The sequence below is a fragment of the Leptonychotes weddellii genome, chromosome 3 (assembly GCF_054177405.1).
Source record: "Leptonychotes weddellii isolate Sample4059 chromosome 3, ASM5417740v2, whole genome shotgun sequence".
Taxonomy (NCBI): Eukaryota; Metazoa; Chordata; class Mammalia; order Carnivora; family Phocidae; genus Leptonychotes; species Leptonychotes weddellii.
Window position 1 is genome coordinate 111,381,079 of NC_138371.1, and position 16,078 is coordinate 111,397,156.

General features: G+C 39.5%; 2 protein-coding genes across 2 annotated transcripts in view; one reads left to right on the top strand and one right to left on the bottom strand.

Moving 5' to 3' along the window:
* The window catches only part of TEX26 (testis expressed 26), a 25,389-nt gene extending 10,214 nt beyond the window's left edge, over positions 1 to 15,175 (top strand). Inside the window, exons 5-7 of the mRNA XM_081815278.1 lie at positions 7,150 to 7,362; positions 9,085 to 9,246; positions 14,538 to 15,175. Coding sequence (XP_081671404.1) covers positions 7,150 to 7,362; positions 9,085 to 9,246; positions 14,538 to 14,665 — 503 coding nt within the window. The 3' untranslated portion in view covers positions 14,666 to 15,175. The remainder of the gene's footprint in view (positions 1 to 7,149; positions 7,363 to 9,084; positions 9,247 to 14,537) is intronic.
* HSPH1 (heat shock protein family H (Hsp110) member 1) overlaps positions 1 to 16,078 on the bottom strand; it is a 467,085-nt gene that overhangs the window by 275,416 nt on the left and 175,591 nt on the right. The window lies entirely within an intron of this gene.

Here is a 16,078-nt window from a genome sequence, read left to right on the forward strand (position 1 = left end):
GACAGAGCAAAAGGTAAACGTGTTCATTTTTCTCCTTTTCCTGGTTATGTGTTGTACACTGGCATTGCAGTGGTAAACAGCACAGATACAGTCTCTTCTCTCAAGGAACTCACAGTATAGACACAGGAAAAGGCAGGTTGGCAAACAAAGATAGTCAAGTATGAAAAGGTGGACCATGTGGGAAATGCTGTGGGTGCGTGCTGTAGGACATGTAGCCTAAAGGAAAGGACTTCCTGGCCTGAAAAACGAGGATGAAAGAACATGACGAAGATGAAGGGGTCAAGTTAAACATGCTGTTTCCAATTACTGCTATATTTATTTATTTATTTATTTATTTTAAAATTTTATTATGTTATGTTAGTCACCATACAATACATCATTAGTTTTTGATGTAGTGATCCACAATTTATTGTTTTTGTATAACACCCAGTGCTCCATGCAGTACACACCCTCCTTAATACCCATCACCAGGCTAAGGCATCCCCCCACCCAAAACCCTCAATTTGTTTCTCAGAGTCCATAGTCTCTCATGGTTCATCTCTATTGCTATTTTTAAAAATTAAAACTTACTTTTATTAAACTAATGTATGCATACAGTGAAATCAAATAGTAACATAAGGGCTTATTACAAAATAACAGCAGTTCTTTGACCCCATTGGTAATCATCTCAATCCTTTCAACTGTTTCTTATGTAATCCTCCATATTTTAAAATAATATGCATATACTGCTATTTTTGATTCATCAATTTTAGACATTATTATTGACTTCCTGTTATGGTGGTTGAGGATTTGGCTCTCCTGTAACTCTTTATCACACCCTTTCCATCCATTCTCTCAATAATTATATTACAAATTCTTGTTTAATTCAATTGCTAATGTTTATATTGTGGTGATATGATGATATGATTATGTAAACATTCACTGCTGATCCAGGTGGTATTTTATGATTGTTTCCTTTCCTTTTTGCTTTCTTTCTTTGTTTTGTTTTGTTTTTTACCAGAGTTAATAATTGAATTTTTTTTTTCATATGCTTAGTCTTATATGTTCCTGTCACTAATTTTTTCCAAATACTTTGTCACATACTTACCAGGATTTTTTCCCAACACAGTTTCAAACACTCTACCACTTCTAGTATTTTTCCCAGAGATGATCTTTCTGACACTCTTCATCATTCTCCTCTAATCTAGACTGGTTTTTCTGTGGGTTTGCTGCCCAACAGTGCCCTGAGACTTCCTTTTTCATCATTCTGGGAATTGCTTTGGCCTCTGCCTGCCTGCATTGGATCTTGTTTCCTCTTCCTCTTTCTTGTCCCTCTTCCCTGGTTTTGCTGAAGCACATCTTCCAGTAGTTTCCTAAGAAAGAGTACATGGGAGGAACTTTTTTGAATGTGTTCTTTCCAATTTGGAAATGTCCTTTTTTTCTTCCTTGCTCTTGTCTGATAGTTTGGCTGGATATAAAATTCTAGGATTGTAATCACTTTCCCTTAGAATCCATTCCTCCAAATGTCCTCTAGCATCCAGAATTTCTTTGTTGAAGACTGATGCCGTTTTGATTCCTGACCCTGTTGTATTTTTTTTTCTGGAAGTGCTTAAGATCCTCTTTATTCCTGACATTCTAAATTTCACAGCTGTATGCATTAGTAAGAATCTTTTGTCATTGATTATGTTGGACATTCAGGGGCTCTAGAAGCTAGAGTCATGTCCTTCAATTCTGGGCATTGTTTCCTGCATAGTTCCTTCCTACTTTTTTCCCATCTCTTTTCTCTGTTCTCTTCTGGGACTCCTATTAGTTGGATCGATCCTCCAATTTTCTTACCTTTTCTCTCCTAGTATCTTTCTCTTTGTATTTTTCTTGTGCTAACTTGAAAAATTCTTTACCTTTTAATGTAGTTCTTCTATTGAATTTTTAATGTCCAAGCTTTTGTTCTTCCTCTTGATAATTTTTTGTTGTTTGAAGAATAAAATTAATAAGCATATTTACTGCAATATATAGACCCCGCCTTCAACATGATTATTTTTTAAATAGCATTCTGTTCTTGTTCTATACATGTAGTAATTCTCTTACAAATTTTAGGATATTTATGATATATTTAATTTTCAACATTTTCATCTATTCCTTGCTTTGTCTCTATTTTCTCTGAGCATTTTAATGGTCTAATGAAAATTTGGTCTTTTCATATTTACAAGAGAGCAGAGGCAGATTTACTATCACACTAATAAAACTTGTCTCAATTCTGTGGACACTTCTTTTTCTTGAAGTGAGAGTATGCAAAATATTAATCTCTAAGGTTCACAAAACCTACAAGGGAGATACTCAAATCTGATTGGAAGCTACATACAGAGATGGGGCTTGTTAGCTGGTGCTTGATTTAGGTGATTAGTTGATAAGCTCTCTTTTGGTTGGGAAACCCCCAAATGCCTGTATTTAAAGGTCAGTTTCTTCAGGGAGATAAACACTTGGCTGTTGGCATTCTGAGACCAAGATTGGGGAGGTAACTGGGATCTTCCTGCATGTTGTGCAGATTCTCACTGAACACTTCTTTTTCCTGTTGGGCATCCCACTACACCCACTTCCACTGTGCCTGATGTCCTGGCATCCAGAGCTTCTTTGGTTCAGTTTTGCACCTAATAAACTTCTGGTTAGGAAAGGACGGCCAAATGACTGCATGAAGTTAAGAAGATGGTGCAGGAACTCTATTCACTCTGTATATAAGCTTTCACCCAAGCCTCTTGTTTTCAGCTTGAGCTGCAGTACCTGCCTTCCCCTGTACCTGTTACAGAAGCCTGTTGGCGTTCTATAGTGTAGATTAGCTCACTGTTTTGTTATCCCCTTCGACAGTCACTTAGTTTTAGCTTCCTCTACTTTGCTAATTCATTTGGCACATCTGTGTTTGATTTCCATCTTCTAAAAATGTGTTAACCTCTAATATACTATCATTCTGGTGAAATTTGGGGAAGGAGGAGCCAAATATGGTATAGAGATGATCTTTTATGAATCTGAACTGGATCATATTATTCTATTGCTTTATTTCACTGGCTTTGCATTGCACTTTGAATAAAATCTAAGTTTCAGTTCCTTCTCTCTGTTCATAATGTCCTGCAAGGCTGGTCTAGACTTTGCTTCCCTCCTCACCCTTCCTTCACGCTCCATCCCCCTCATTCACCAGGCTCCAGCCACATGGGCCTTTTTAAAATTCCTATAGGATGTCAATTTTTTCCCCCACCTTCAGCCAGTGTGCAGGCTGTCCCCTTTGCCTGCATTGTACTTCTCCCAGCTCCTTCTGTGATTTTACTGTGTCATTTTATGGACTCCAGCTTAAATGTCACCTTGCCTATGAGAGCTTTCCTTACTATTTTATCTGAAGAGGGGTGCCACCGCCTCATTTGTTACCTTCTAGGGCCTTGCATTTTCAGTTGTTTGTTTACTGATTCTTGTTTGTTGTTTTTGTTTTGCTCTTTCCTTCACTATTCAGTGGGTGCCCCAAAGGCCTTTATTCACTCAGAATCTAGTGCAAAATATATAATCTAGTCCTGGTGTAGAGGAGACGCTCTGTAAATATTTGCTGAATGATGGAAAAAATATATGGAAAGTGCACTTTTTGAAGTTAGATGAGTACAGAATCAAAAGACCTCCATACTTCAGATAAACATTAAGGGTGATGGGAAGACTTTTGAAATGTCAGCATTCTTAAAAGATGTCTTCGAGCTTCTAATCAAAGTCCTTTCAGTGTGCACAAATTACCATTTCCCCATGTGTAGATAAATACCCAAGACCTGCCAAGAGTCTCTCCTAAATCTCTTAGCTCCATCTGCTTCTCTTCCTCCCCAAAGCCACTGCTACCCGTGTCTCCTCCTTGGATGACCTCTAATCCAGCTCCCTTTTCCAGTTTTGTCACCTCCAATCCACAGCCCATCCTATAGTCATAGCAAGTTTCCAGATATGCAAATTGATATCACCTTCCAGCTGAAAACCCTTCAGTGACTCCCCATTGTCCTCAGGTTAAAAGCTAAATGCCTTAATGTGAGTCTGTGCAATCTGGTCCCTGCCTGCTGTGCCAACATTCTCCCTTGCCACCCCCCACACTCTCCATGAGACCCACTGCCCTCCTTCCTCTGGACTCACCATGCCTCTGGCAGCCTTGTGCCTTTTGCACACACTGCTTCCTTCCTATGGAACACCTGTCCCTCCCTTCTTTTAGCCTATGTCTACCCGTAAGTTAAGTCTAAATATAGGCTTCACTTCTCTCCTGGGAATCTCCTCTGATCCTCCAAGTTTGGATCGGTGGCCCTCCCATATGTTATAGATCTTATTCTAATCTCTTTTGTAGCGTTTATCACCTAATATTGCAATTCTCTTTTTTTGCACCTGTTTCTCTAATGCTTTAAGCTTCTGAAACACAGGGACCATATCTTATCTTTGTATCCTTATTATGGTATTAAGGCAAATGAGTGAGAAGCACTGAAGGGTGCTTGTTTCACATTCAGGCTTGGAGAACTTGGCTTTGATGAATTGGGACAGCAGAACTAGTTCTCACTTGGCTGTAGATTATGTGGCCAGTGGTCCTAGTGGTTTTGAATAGTCCTTGCTGTAGATGTACTTTTGAACTGGGCCTTTCTGCAAATGCCATACTAATCTTCAATGGGCCGGTTTCTCTCTTTGGGCTATAGCTACGCTAGTGTAGCATCACTGTTATCAAGAGGAAAAGAAACAGTGGGAGGTGAGGTCCTGAGGAACACAGATGGCTCCCTGGGAGGAGTCCAGGCCTTGGAGGTGCTGTTAGCATTGGGTCTGTTTAGCTCTGAGTCATGGTTATCCTGTCCGTCCAAACTTCAGTACCACTATGGGGACTTCAGAGGTTGGTTGGATCCTTTGTATCAAGAACTTCTCTTCTTAATAATGCTAAAGGAACTCATTAACATGAAATTTTATAAAGGCAATAAAAACATGAGTTGAGAAGAACTAAAGATTACTGTAAGCATATATCACATAGTCACTAGAGTGTGGTTCAGATTGTTCCTGATTTTTTCTTTCACTCCCTCATTAATTTGATAAGCATTTAATGAGGTCTGTTACTGTAATAAGTGCTAAGGTAGCAATGAAGAGTAAGACAATCTTTATCTTCAAAGGAACTCAGCAAGTCTAGGCCCTGATTTTTGTCTTTTCTGAGTCTTCATCTCCAATTGCTCCACTATGCTGGTTCGTCATGGTCTACGTGGACCAGCCCCTCAAGACGATTTGCAAACTGGTTCCTCATTTCTCTTGCTTCACCCTCAGCTACTTCTCCCTGCCCTGCATATCTTATACTCCTGCCAGCCAGACCATACTTCAAAAACACCCTGCACATCTTTTGCTTCGGTGTTGACACATCATCAAAGCACATCCTTTGCTGTGTCTGCCTTTTAATTCTTGTCTTCCTTCCCTCCCTTAATAGAGCTCATTGTATGCTCTCTGGCCTTCTGTAGCACCTATTGAAGGCTCTGAGGGAGTGATTCTTAAGCATATGGGAAGCTTGTTCACAGTGTAAGTACCTGGGCCCCACTTCTAGAGCTTCTCAATGTCTGGGAGGTTCAGCAAATATGTTTTGTAAAAACCTTCCTTGGTAAGTCTGATGTATTATCTCCATGTGAGAACCATGGTTTCAAGTGTTAGGGTTATAAGACATCACATTCCACATCTGTTTGTCCTGTATATATCTTTCTAATCACACTAGATTGAGGTTGTATTAAGGTAGAACAATGACTACATTATATTTAATTTTGGCACAGAACACATATAGGAACTGAAAACATTTGCTATTGAGTGGTCGCTCTAGGGAAGAAGGATAAGCATACATATCAAGTACTTCAACAGGAATTTGTTTTTCTCCTATAAAGCTATCAGCAATTTACACAAACCAAGTTATAGATGGTGCTTACCAGGAACAATACCAGATGATTTTCCAAAATATCTTAAAGGATGTCCCAATATTAAGCCCTAGAGTTGCCTCTTCCCTATAACCTTGTCTTCTCCTTGGGCAGTGTATGAGGTCATTATAAGGCCCATTGAATATCACGTCCTCTTTTCCTGAGTCATCTAAATGAAGAGGCAGCATGTAGTGAAACTTTCTCTCACTTTTCTGGTCTAGACAGAGATCATTTTTTTAAAAATCAATATTAAAATGCTCTTGGATGCCAGTAGATAACATGATATATTGTTTAATGTACATTTGAATTTATTTTGAAAAGACCTATTGAAGAATGAATTCAGAACAAGATTCAAGTTTCGTTTCAATAGTAATTGGCACTGTTTGGATATAGTGCATGCTTTCCATGTCTTCAACACTTTTGTCTTGAATAAAGTTGGTGTTATATATGATGTGCCTCTGAACCAACACTTGATGGCAAGGATTAAGGATGAACTCATTCTAAGGGAGATGGCTTGCAAGTCCTCTATTATCTGGTAGTGTTTGTGGAACCTGGCATTCAGTCAGTGCTTCATAGATATTTAACGATTATATATTTAATAACTAGTTGTTAGCAGAGTTATTTCAAAGAAATAATAGTGCTATTGTCCACCAATGACAACAATGTTACCTAACCCTCCAGCAGTAAGGGATAAGCTTCAAGTGGTTCTTTTCCAGGTAATGGAAAATTGATGATATGCACTGTCCCATCTAGGGCTGCCAGATTTAACAAATAAAAATATAGGATGGCCTGTTAAATTTGAATAATTATATATAGTAGATAAACAATGAGCACTTATACACACTTATACCAAGAAATTATTCATTATTTATCTGAAATTCAAATTTAACTGCCATCTTATGTTTTATATGTCAACCCTAGCCTTATCTAAAATCTCTCACTCTGCTCCCCACCCCTGCCCCAGGGACTAGGCAGGCCTACTGGAAAGAGGAATGCCTTCTGTGTCCACCCAGCAGAGCAAAAGAGCACTCTTAACTGACATATGATATCTTCATTAGAAGCAGCTTCTAATCATGGGAGCGTATACTTTCTGTGCCTGATAAAGCAGAAAGTTATTTCTTGGTTGAAATATCCATAAAAACTACATTGATTGTACCTCTAAATACAAGAAGAGCAGGTTTAGTGTGATCAATTGGAAGGTACTGCCAGAAGCAAAAAGGGGAAAATAGGATGTTATTTTAAATAGCTTACAAGGACTTCTGCATTTGTAACCCCAACCCAGCTCAGAAGATTAAGGAAAGTTCTCCCATGTCTCTGGAATGGAAAAAGTTACTTCCCCGACCTGCAGACACTGAATTTCGACGGAATTACCAAGTTCCAGCTAAAATTCCTGAGTTGCAGGATTTTAGTTTCAAATATGGATGCTACTCAAGCCTACCAGTTGCTTCTCAGGGTCTAGGTAAGTACACCTGTAGCTTTTAAAGCAACTTCATAGATTCTGTCCTTGTTCCAAGATTCTTCGGCACACGGGGCCCTGGCAGGTAATCTTGGTAACAGTTATGAAGAATGCCAGCGATCCCTGCATCCCTGCAAGGAATCAAAACTATGCCTAGCTTCAAACCCAGGGAATGAGTAAGCCTTGGAAAAGAACTGATTGCTTATGCTATGAAATGAATACCTGCTCTGCCTGGCGGCGGGAGGGGGGGGGGGAGGAAGGTGGGGTAATGGGGGAGGGCGGAAGCAGTTGTTGGGATTGGCAGACGTTTCCCCTTTATAAAACAAAAGGAAGGACTTAGCTGCTATCAAATGACCAAAAAAGAGACTGGATAGGACTCACATTAGACTTGTCAATTATACACTGGAAGCTTAACCATATGGTACATCCATCAAGCATCTTCAAATTTGATAACCATTCTATTCAAGTGATCTTTTATGATCCTGATTCCTATTGTTTTCAACAAAAAAGTTTTTAAAAGTTCCATGGCCAAGCCACCTCGACGCTACTGGTTAAGAGTATAATTTGGTGTCAGTCTGAGATAGTGATCTATTCCTGGCATGGAGTTGGAATCAAGTAGCGCTGCAGACAAAAATCACAGGATAGAAACTTAGCATCTCGAGGTTAGAAGACAGCCTAGAAGTCACCTCACACTCTGTGGGAATCCCCTCTATCCCGTCCTTGCCAAGGGGTGATGTCATCACTCTTTGGGGGAGTGCCCCCCCCCAAGGCAACTCTTTCATTTTTGGATACTGTTGGAAAGTTCCCAATATCTGGAAACTCTCTTGCATAAACTTTGGCTTTGGTTCTACTTCTTCCTACAGAGGTTAACTAGTATAAATTATTCTATGAAAATCTTACTACATATCTTCCATGTTCTCTTCTTAAAACATTTCCAGACCTTATAAACACTCTTCTCAGGATGTAGCATCAAAGTACCCTCACCAGTCTCTTCCTCCCACCGGCTGGTGGTCCCTGTAAAGGGGACACCTGGAACAAAAAGCAGTATTTAAGGTGTCCTTAAGATTGACAAAGATTAGGCATGTTGTAGAAATTAGGTTCTCACATCATGTTTTCATTGCTTTTTTTTTTTTTTGTCATTATAATTCCATGACTATCAGAACCCACATTAAATGAGCAATACTCAGAATCAAACATAAATGATTTAGGTTTTGCTTGCACCTGATACCTTTATTAGTCTGAATGTGCAATGAGTGCTGGCTGGACATTTCATCACTACTCATCCGCACTCACCTGGGTCCCTGAGGGACTCCTCAGTGTGTCAGCCCACGTCTGCACAGGAGATGGTACGAAAGGGAAAGAAGCTTCTATGAAGGCATTTGTTTACTAAGGAGGTAGTGAATGCTACTATCCCAACATGCTGACCTGCAGAAGAGTCGATTTCAGGGAGAACTTTTCTGAGAATGGTAGTCACACTTGAGTTTCTGGCCATCAGCCCCTGTCACCCCCACTGCTAGCAGCAACCGTCCTGAGTCACAGCAGCTCTGCATAGCCTGAATCGTGGGAAGAGTTACTCCTACTGTGCCTCGCTTTCCAGTACCTCAAGGTTGTTCATTAAGCTCCAAGTGGGGCTCATGGCCGTTGGGGGCGCATTTGGCAAATAAGGGCAGGAATTCTTTGCTCAGTGACAGCCTCCATGTCTTTCCTTCCCCTGTGTCCCCCTAGTCCCTGCTGTGCTGTGCAGCCACGTGAGGAATCAAGAACGCACAAAGAAGCAGACTACATACCAAAGCGATTATGGAAAAACCTATCTGGATTTCTTAACGATTTTAAACTCGTTTACTCCCTCCCAAGTCACAGAGTACCTTCAGAGTGTTTCCTACAAAGGTAGGAGGAGGTCTTGAGTTACTATTGAATGAATTTACAGATCGTAATACATTGCTTTTTACGTCAAATAGAAATAATCCCAACGTTTAGCCACTGGAGTTAAATGTTCACAAGAAGATAAACATTGCTTCAAAGAAATCCCATAGTTTTGTGTAAACCTCAACCCACTGAAAATAAATTTTTCTTAAAAGAGGCCCCAGTGACAGTAGCCCGGCTTATTAAAAAAGAAACATCTAGCCTTTCACTCCTTTCTGATCTCACTCATTTCGCTCCTTCAACCCGTGGTTGCATTTCTCCAGGATGATTTCTGGTTTTATTACAGTTAAGTGATTTCTTCTGTGGGTGTTTATGCTGTCTCACAGTTTTGTTTTATGCATAATCTTTATTTCCTGTCTGATGGTACTTTTGGTGACAGGCTTTTTAGGGTACATGAGAATCTCTGTGTAGAATATCCACCAAAAGAGCAAAGGCCGTTCTCAGGACGGTGTTAGTTCATTCTGTATAACAAACACTTATCCTAGCTCCGGGCCCCGGGGACTGGAATCTGCTTGGGAGCATCTCAGGGGCAACTGGTCAGTCTGTGCATGTATAAGATGTCAACTCAGAGACTAGGAGGTGGAGGAGAGGAAACTAAACTCTTCCAGCAGCTGCCCTCAGCATCCCCTGCTAGTGATCACACTCCCTGTTACTCCCCGTTTTTGAGCACATGCCCCAATGCAGACATAATTTATTTCTATAAAGTGTATCCATACGCCACTAAACTAGTGTACTATGTAAGTTATAAAACATACTAAATGCTGAAAAAAGAAGTAAAAAGCGATACAGTATAATGTTATAGAACATAAATATGTAGACTATAAATATAGGTTCTACTATTTCTTCCTGCACACCATGGACCATCTTATACCTGCCACTTGGTGCTTCAGGCTCTGTGGCGGTCACTGCCTTGTTTTGTGCCCTCTGGTCAGGCTTAACTTGGAACTTCCACCAGCTCCTCAGTAACCCTCCAACTGCTCCCTGCCTCCTGCCTGCCTTGGGTCCCCAATCTCTGTCCTTTGCCTGTCCCCAGCTACAATCAGAAGAGCTAGGTCCTCTGAAATCCTCACCGAAACCCTGTTAGGCTAGGATCTTGTGCCCCACACGAAACCGAAACCCTGCTATAGGCAAGACTGGCGAGGGGGTGTGCATGTGTGTGTATGTGTGTGTAAGGAGGGAAAGAGGATACTTTCCATGATTGCAGACTGAGGGTTGATGACCCAAAGGCCCTTAAAAGAGCTCGAGCATTGGGTTTTAAGAAGTACCAGAAGCAGGTGTTTTGCCTCACTCTAAGGCACAGGCAGAAGCCCGTGTTTGCCATTGGGAGCCTCGTTCCTCTCAACAGCAGCTTCTGGGCCAGTGTGACACTTCAGAAGGAAACCAAGAGGCTCCTTGAGGTCGGCTGCTCAGGTCTTCCCGGAAGGCAGAGCAGAAGCTACCCATCAAGCTCCAGCCTGCTTTCCATTCTTTCCATCCCAGCTCGGGTTCGTATATATAAAACCATAGTCTGCATTTTGTAATGTGTTCTTTTCACCTTTGGAGCCACATCTGTTTGACCCTACAGAGTGCGCCCAAAGCAGATGCTCCCATCTGCCCAGGGACTTGCAATACAGGTGGAGTTGGCGCTTCTCAGCCTGCATGGGAAAACCACGGTGGCTGCCGGCACCTCTGTCCTTGGTTGTGTGTGTGTGTGATCTGTAATCGAGCCTTAGTGGTGCCCCTCAAGGGTGAACTGAGGACTCGGCAGGTGCTTTGACATCCTCTGCTCTACTCGGAGCTACCTTCTCCAAGATTCCTAGCCTAAGCTGATTCAGTTGGGCTTTTCCAGTTGGGTTTCCTCCCCAAACAAGTAACACATGATCTATTACCTAACAAGGTAGCTTTAGGGCCAATCTAGACCTTGGTTGCTTTTTAGGTATCCTGCTTTCCTGGTGCCCTTAGGACGGCACTGGGGGCAGATACCCAGATGCTCAGGCCCCAGAGCCTTGACATTTTGCACTGACTTGGACGTTTGTAGGATCTGCTTGCTATGGGTTTTAGTTTCTCTTTCCTAGTTTTGCATGCGAATGACCTACTCATCAGCCAGCTATGCCAGAGGCTGACAAGCAAGTAGGAGGTTCCCTTTGAATTTTTATGCCCCAAAACTCTCGTCATTTTCTTGCCATTTAGTTGTCATTAGTGTCTGGGAGGACGTTAATTCTTTCCGGATGGTGAGTGTCTCAGCAGAGCTCATGTATGGTAGGGCTGAGCCAGTATGCAAGAGAATAAAAAACTTGGCAGATACACTAGGCTGAATGAATTATTACTACCTCGCTTAAAGTATTTTACTGGATTATCCCTCTTGGCAGTATTGGTACCTGTTCTGGTACATTTTGAAAGAGAGAGGGGAACATCATGGCCCAAATCAGGGGGCTAGGGAGATGGTGGTGTGAGGTTGGATAGAGAAGATTCCAGGAAGACACAAAATGAAGCTAGGGAAATAAGAAAGGAGGAGCAGCTTAAGGCAAACCCTTTGTTTCCAATAATTCTATGTTTTGCTATTTGGTATTGAGTTTCTCTATTATAACTTGAGAGATTTGAACTGAATGAATTTAGTGGCCATTTTGTTTTCAAAATTGTTTTAATCTTGAGTGATTCAGACCACCCAACATCTTACTCTTTGGGCCTCTGTTATTTATTGGTAAAGACCGTCATCTCCCTACTTATCCCCCACCTTAAAAGACAAAATTATCTGAACTCTGGTTTTCAGAATCTTTCAGCTATCACTTCCTCCCCATCTCTTCCAATCCAAACTCCCATGCATATGGCTATCCAAAGGGTATTTCTTCCTAGGCTGTGATTCAGTATTGTTAAGAATATATTCAGTGACTCAAGGAACTTCATTGACTGAATACCTGTAATGCTCACTTGATACAAAGATAAATAAAAAACAATTCCTCCTTTTCAAAGAACTTGTCACCAGGTGTGGGAGACAGACACATAGGTAGAATGTGATAAACTCTGTAATCAAGATAGTCTTTGGGTATATTAGAAGCCTACAAGGGGTACTCCCAGCCTGCTGGATTGAAAGGGCTTTAGGGAAGTCTGCTCCAAAACCTCTTTTAAAGGTCAAGGATGAATCAACATGATAAGCAGAAGCAGAGACATTCAGAGGGAGCAGAGGGAACAGCATAAGCAAAAACATGGGGACATGAATCTGCATCGATGCATAATAAATACAGGTAGCATTTGAATTACAACTGGTAGCCTTTTTGAACAGTTGTTTAAGTTGATATTAAATTTGATACCATCTCATCTTTTTTATTCATTCATGCTGAACTTGATTCATCTTGTATGCTTATCTTTGGCATAAGGAGTATTTTTTTTTTATTCGTTTGCTTGCTTATTTAAAATTAACTCTTTGGTGTAAGATTTAAAATAGAGACATTTAGGCTTAAAATGACAAGGACTAAAACTAGCAAATGTTGAGAATATGGAGCAATCCATTGCTGGTAGGCATATCAAATAATAGCATCACTGTAACATTCGTAATAGATCTGGCAGTTTCCCATAAAGTTAAACCTATATTTACCCCCAAGACCCAGAAATTCTATTTTTGGGTATTTACCCAAGAGGAAAGAGAACATGTGTCCACTGAAGGACTTATACAAAAATGTCCGCAGCCACTGTTTTCTTAAGTCCCAAACTGTATACAGCCCAAATTTCCACCAACAGCAAAATGTAAACAACCTTGTATATTCACAAAATGAAATAATGCTAGATAATAAAAAAGAATCTGTTATCATTGTAGTCAACAACATGAACTTCAAAAACATGATGCTGAGTGAAAGAAGCCAGACACAAAATCTTACATTTTGTGTGATTACGTTAATTCAAAGAGTTCCAACAGGCTACACTTCTCTGTGATGAAAGAAATCAGGACAGTGACTGTCTTGGGGTAGGAGTGGTGCTGACTGGAAAGGAGCATGACAGGTCTTTCTGGAGTGGTGGCAGTGATCTTATTATATGGGTACAGGTTACATGCACACAAGTATCAACCCATCGAACTGCTTGTGAAAGACCAGTGTGTTTCACTGGTGAAAAGGATACCTCAATTTAAAACAATATTGAGGTCAAAAAAGATATGGAGTAGGGTGGGGATGTTAGGTCACAAAAACAAAGAACCACGAAGAACTGGAGAGTAAGCCAGGACCACACACACACATACACCACACACATACACACACACACTCCTGATCTTTACACCTCAGCTGACATTTCTAACACTGAGCATGGTAACAGGGACATTGAACATGATAACATGTACCACTTGCATTCTTCCTTTCTTTTGGTTTTTGCTGCACGGAGGATAATTGCTAGGAGTGAGAAAAATTATACAGTTCTACTCTGTAATATTAAAAAATATTATATTTTTATAATATAATATTTATTTATAATATATAATATAATATTTAAAATATAATATTAAAAATATTATATATAGGCAATGAGAATTAGGGAACTGTAGCTGTTCAGAACCAGACAAGATTCTTTTACTTTCCAGATGAGGAAATGGAGGCCAGGGAGCTGAAGGGCCCTCTGGTGGTCAGTTGTCAGTCAAAGATAGCAAAGCACACCAACAGTTGGTGGGCAGAAAAACAGCCCCCCACTTCGAAGAAACTCTGGGAACCATATTGAACTTAATATTCAAAGGATCAGCACGGCTTCCTGGAAAGAGCATGGCGTTTTGAATATAATAATATTCATAATAAGCCTATATTGTTTTTTTGTCATCGCTATTTATTACTGTGTTCTCAATAATAAAGGGTAAGGCTGTCCCATTTATTGTCTCTTATGGACCAGGCCCTGTCTAGGTGCTTCACACACAGCATTCCTAATCCAGTCCAACAACTGTGCAAGGTAAGTCCTATTGTATGTATTCAAAGATGAGGAAATGAAGGAATGGAGAGGTCACATGATTTGCTAATGCTCACCAAGGCAGAATGGAAACCTAGGTCAGTTTCGTTCAAAACGCCATGCTCTTTCCAGGAAGCCATGCTGATCCTTTGACTATTAAGTTTACTCTTTTTTAATCAATAATTATACAATTGTGCCTTTTTTAGATGTTAGACATATACCCTTTGATTATTTTGGTCTCATCAAATTTGTATATAGATTACTATTATCTGATACTTGCCTCCTTCCTAGAATTTCTCTATTTAGCACTTAAATAGTTAAATGGAAAATTTCATCCTGTTTTTCTTTGTTATTTTCAGACAGACAAATTCTCGATCGCTTTATCTGCTCTCACTGTGACTTTGGCATGGGACAGAAAAATAAAGGAAACAGTTCAAATGAAAAAAAATTGAAAATCAATAAAAGCACTGGATCATTTTCTCAATAATGAAAAAAGATAAGATCCTAATTGTTCCAAATAATATATTCATGGCTTTGTGTAATTTTGTTTTGTTTTATTTTGTTTTTAAACAATAAAATCATTTAAGGCCATAAATCCTCCCCTCCCCCACCATGTATCCAATAGGTTTTGCTATAATGTTTTTTTTCCTATTCTCTGCTGGATACTTAATTCGTGGTTTCAATTTTGATTTCCTCTTTGACCCAGAAATTATGCGGAAGAGGCTTCTTAATTTTCCAATAATTAGAGGATTTTTAAAAAACTTTTCATTGTTGACTTTCTGTTCAAAGTTTTTTAAAAAAAATCTTTGTTTTGGGAAATTTAGCAAGGTTTTCTCTTATGCCAAGTATGTGATTAATTTGTATATTACATGAATATAAGAAGAGAAAAAATGTATAGTTTATTGTATTTCTCAAATCCCTTATATCTTTGCTATAATTGTGAACTTGAACTGTCAAATTCTGAAAGAATAATATTAAAAACATCCCACAGTAAAAATGTGTTCATCTATGTTTTCTTGTATTTCTAGGGTTTCATATATATTTATATAATATATATTATGTATATATTTATATATGTAAATGTATAATATATATAGCTGCTATGTTGTTTATCAGTGTTTATGACTCATACAAAGCTTTTTCAGTGATTAATTTTTTTCCCCCACTACATGCTATTCCTCTTTGACTTCATTAATAATTTTGGCCATGAATTGCATTTTAACTGATATTAAGGTTGCCATTCATGCTGGGTTTGTTTTTCTTTACCTTTCCTTGGTATATATTTGCCTTCCCTTAATTTCCAATCTTTCTTTGTAAATTTCTTTCAGTATGCTCCTAGAAATACCTTATGTTTAGGTTTTATATTATTACTAATATGAAAATTTAATTCATACACAATAATTATGATGCTTGACATACTTGTTTATGATTTCCATATTATTTTTGTTATTCTTTGTTGTTCTTTTTAGTCTTACTTTTCCTAATTTACTTTATTTTTTTCTTGCACTGTTAATTTTTTTGTTTGTTTGTTTTGAGAGAGAGCGTGCGCATTGAAAGCATAAGTGGGGAAAGGGGAAGAGGGAGAGAGAAACTCAAGCAAACTCCCTGCTGAGCGCAGAGCCCGACTTGGGGCTCAACTCACAACCCTGAGTTCATGACCCGAGCCAAAAATGAAGAGTTGGACACTTAACCGACAAGCCACCTAGGCACCCCATACACAGTTAATTTTTAAAATATACTATTTTTCGCTATACTAGAGGTTTTTAAAAAATCACAATGGCCATTGTTACATACGGATTTCTCTATTAATATATAAAAATTACACATTCCTATGCCTCCTGTACCTTTTCCTTCATAATTCCTCCCTTCTCCACTAACTGAGAGATCTTTAATTTCCCAT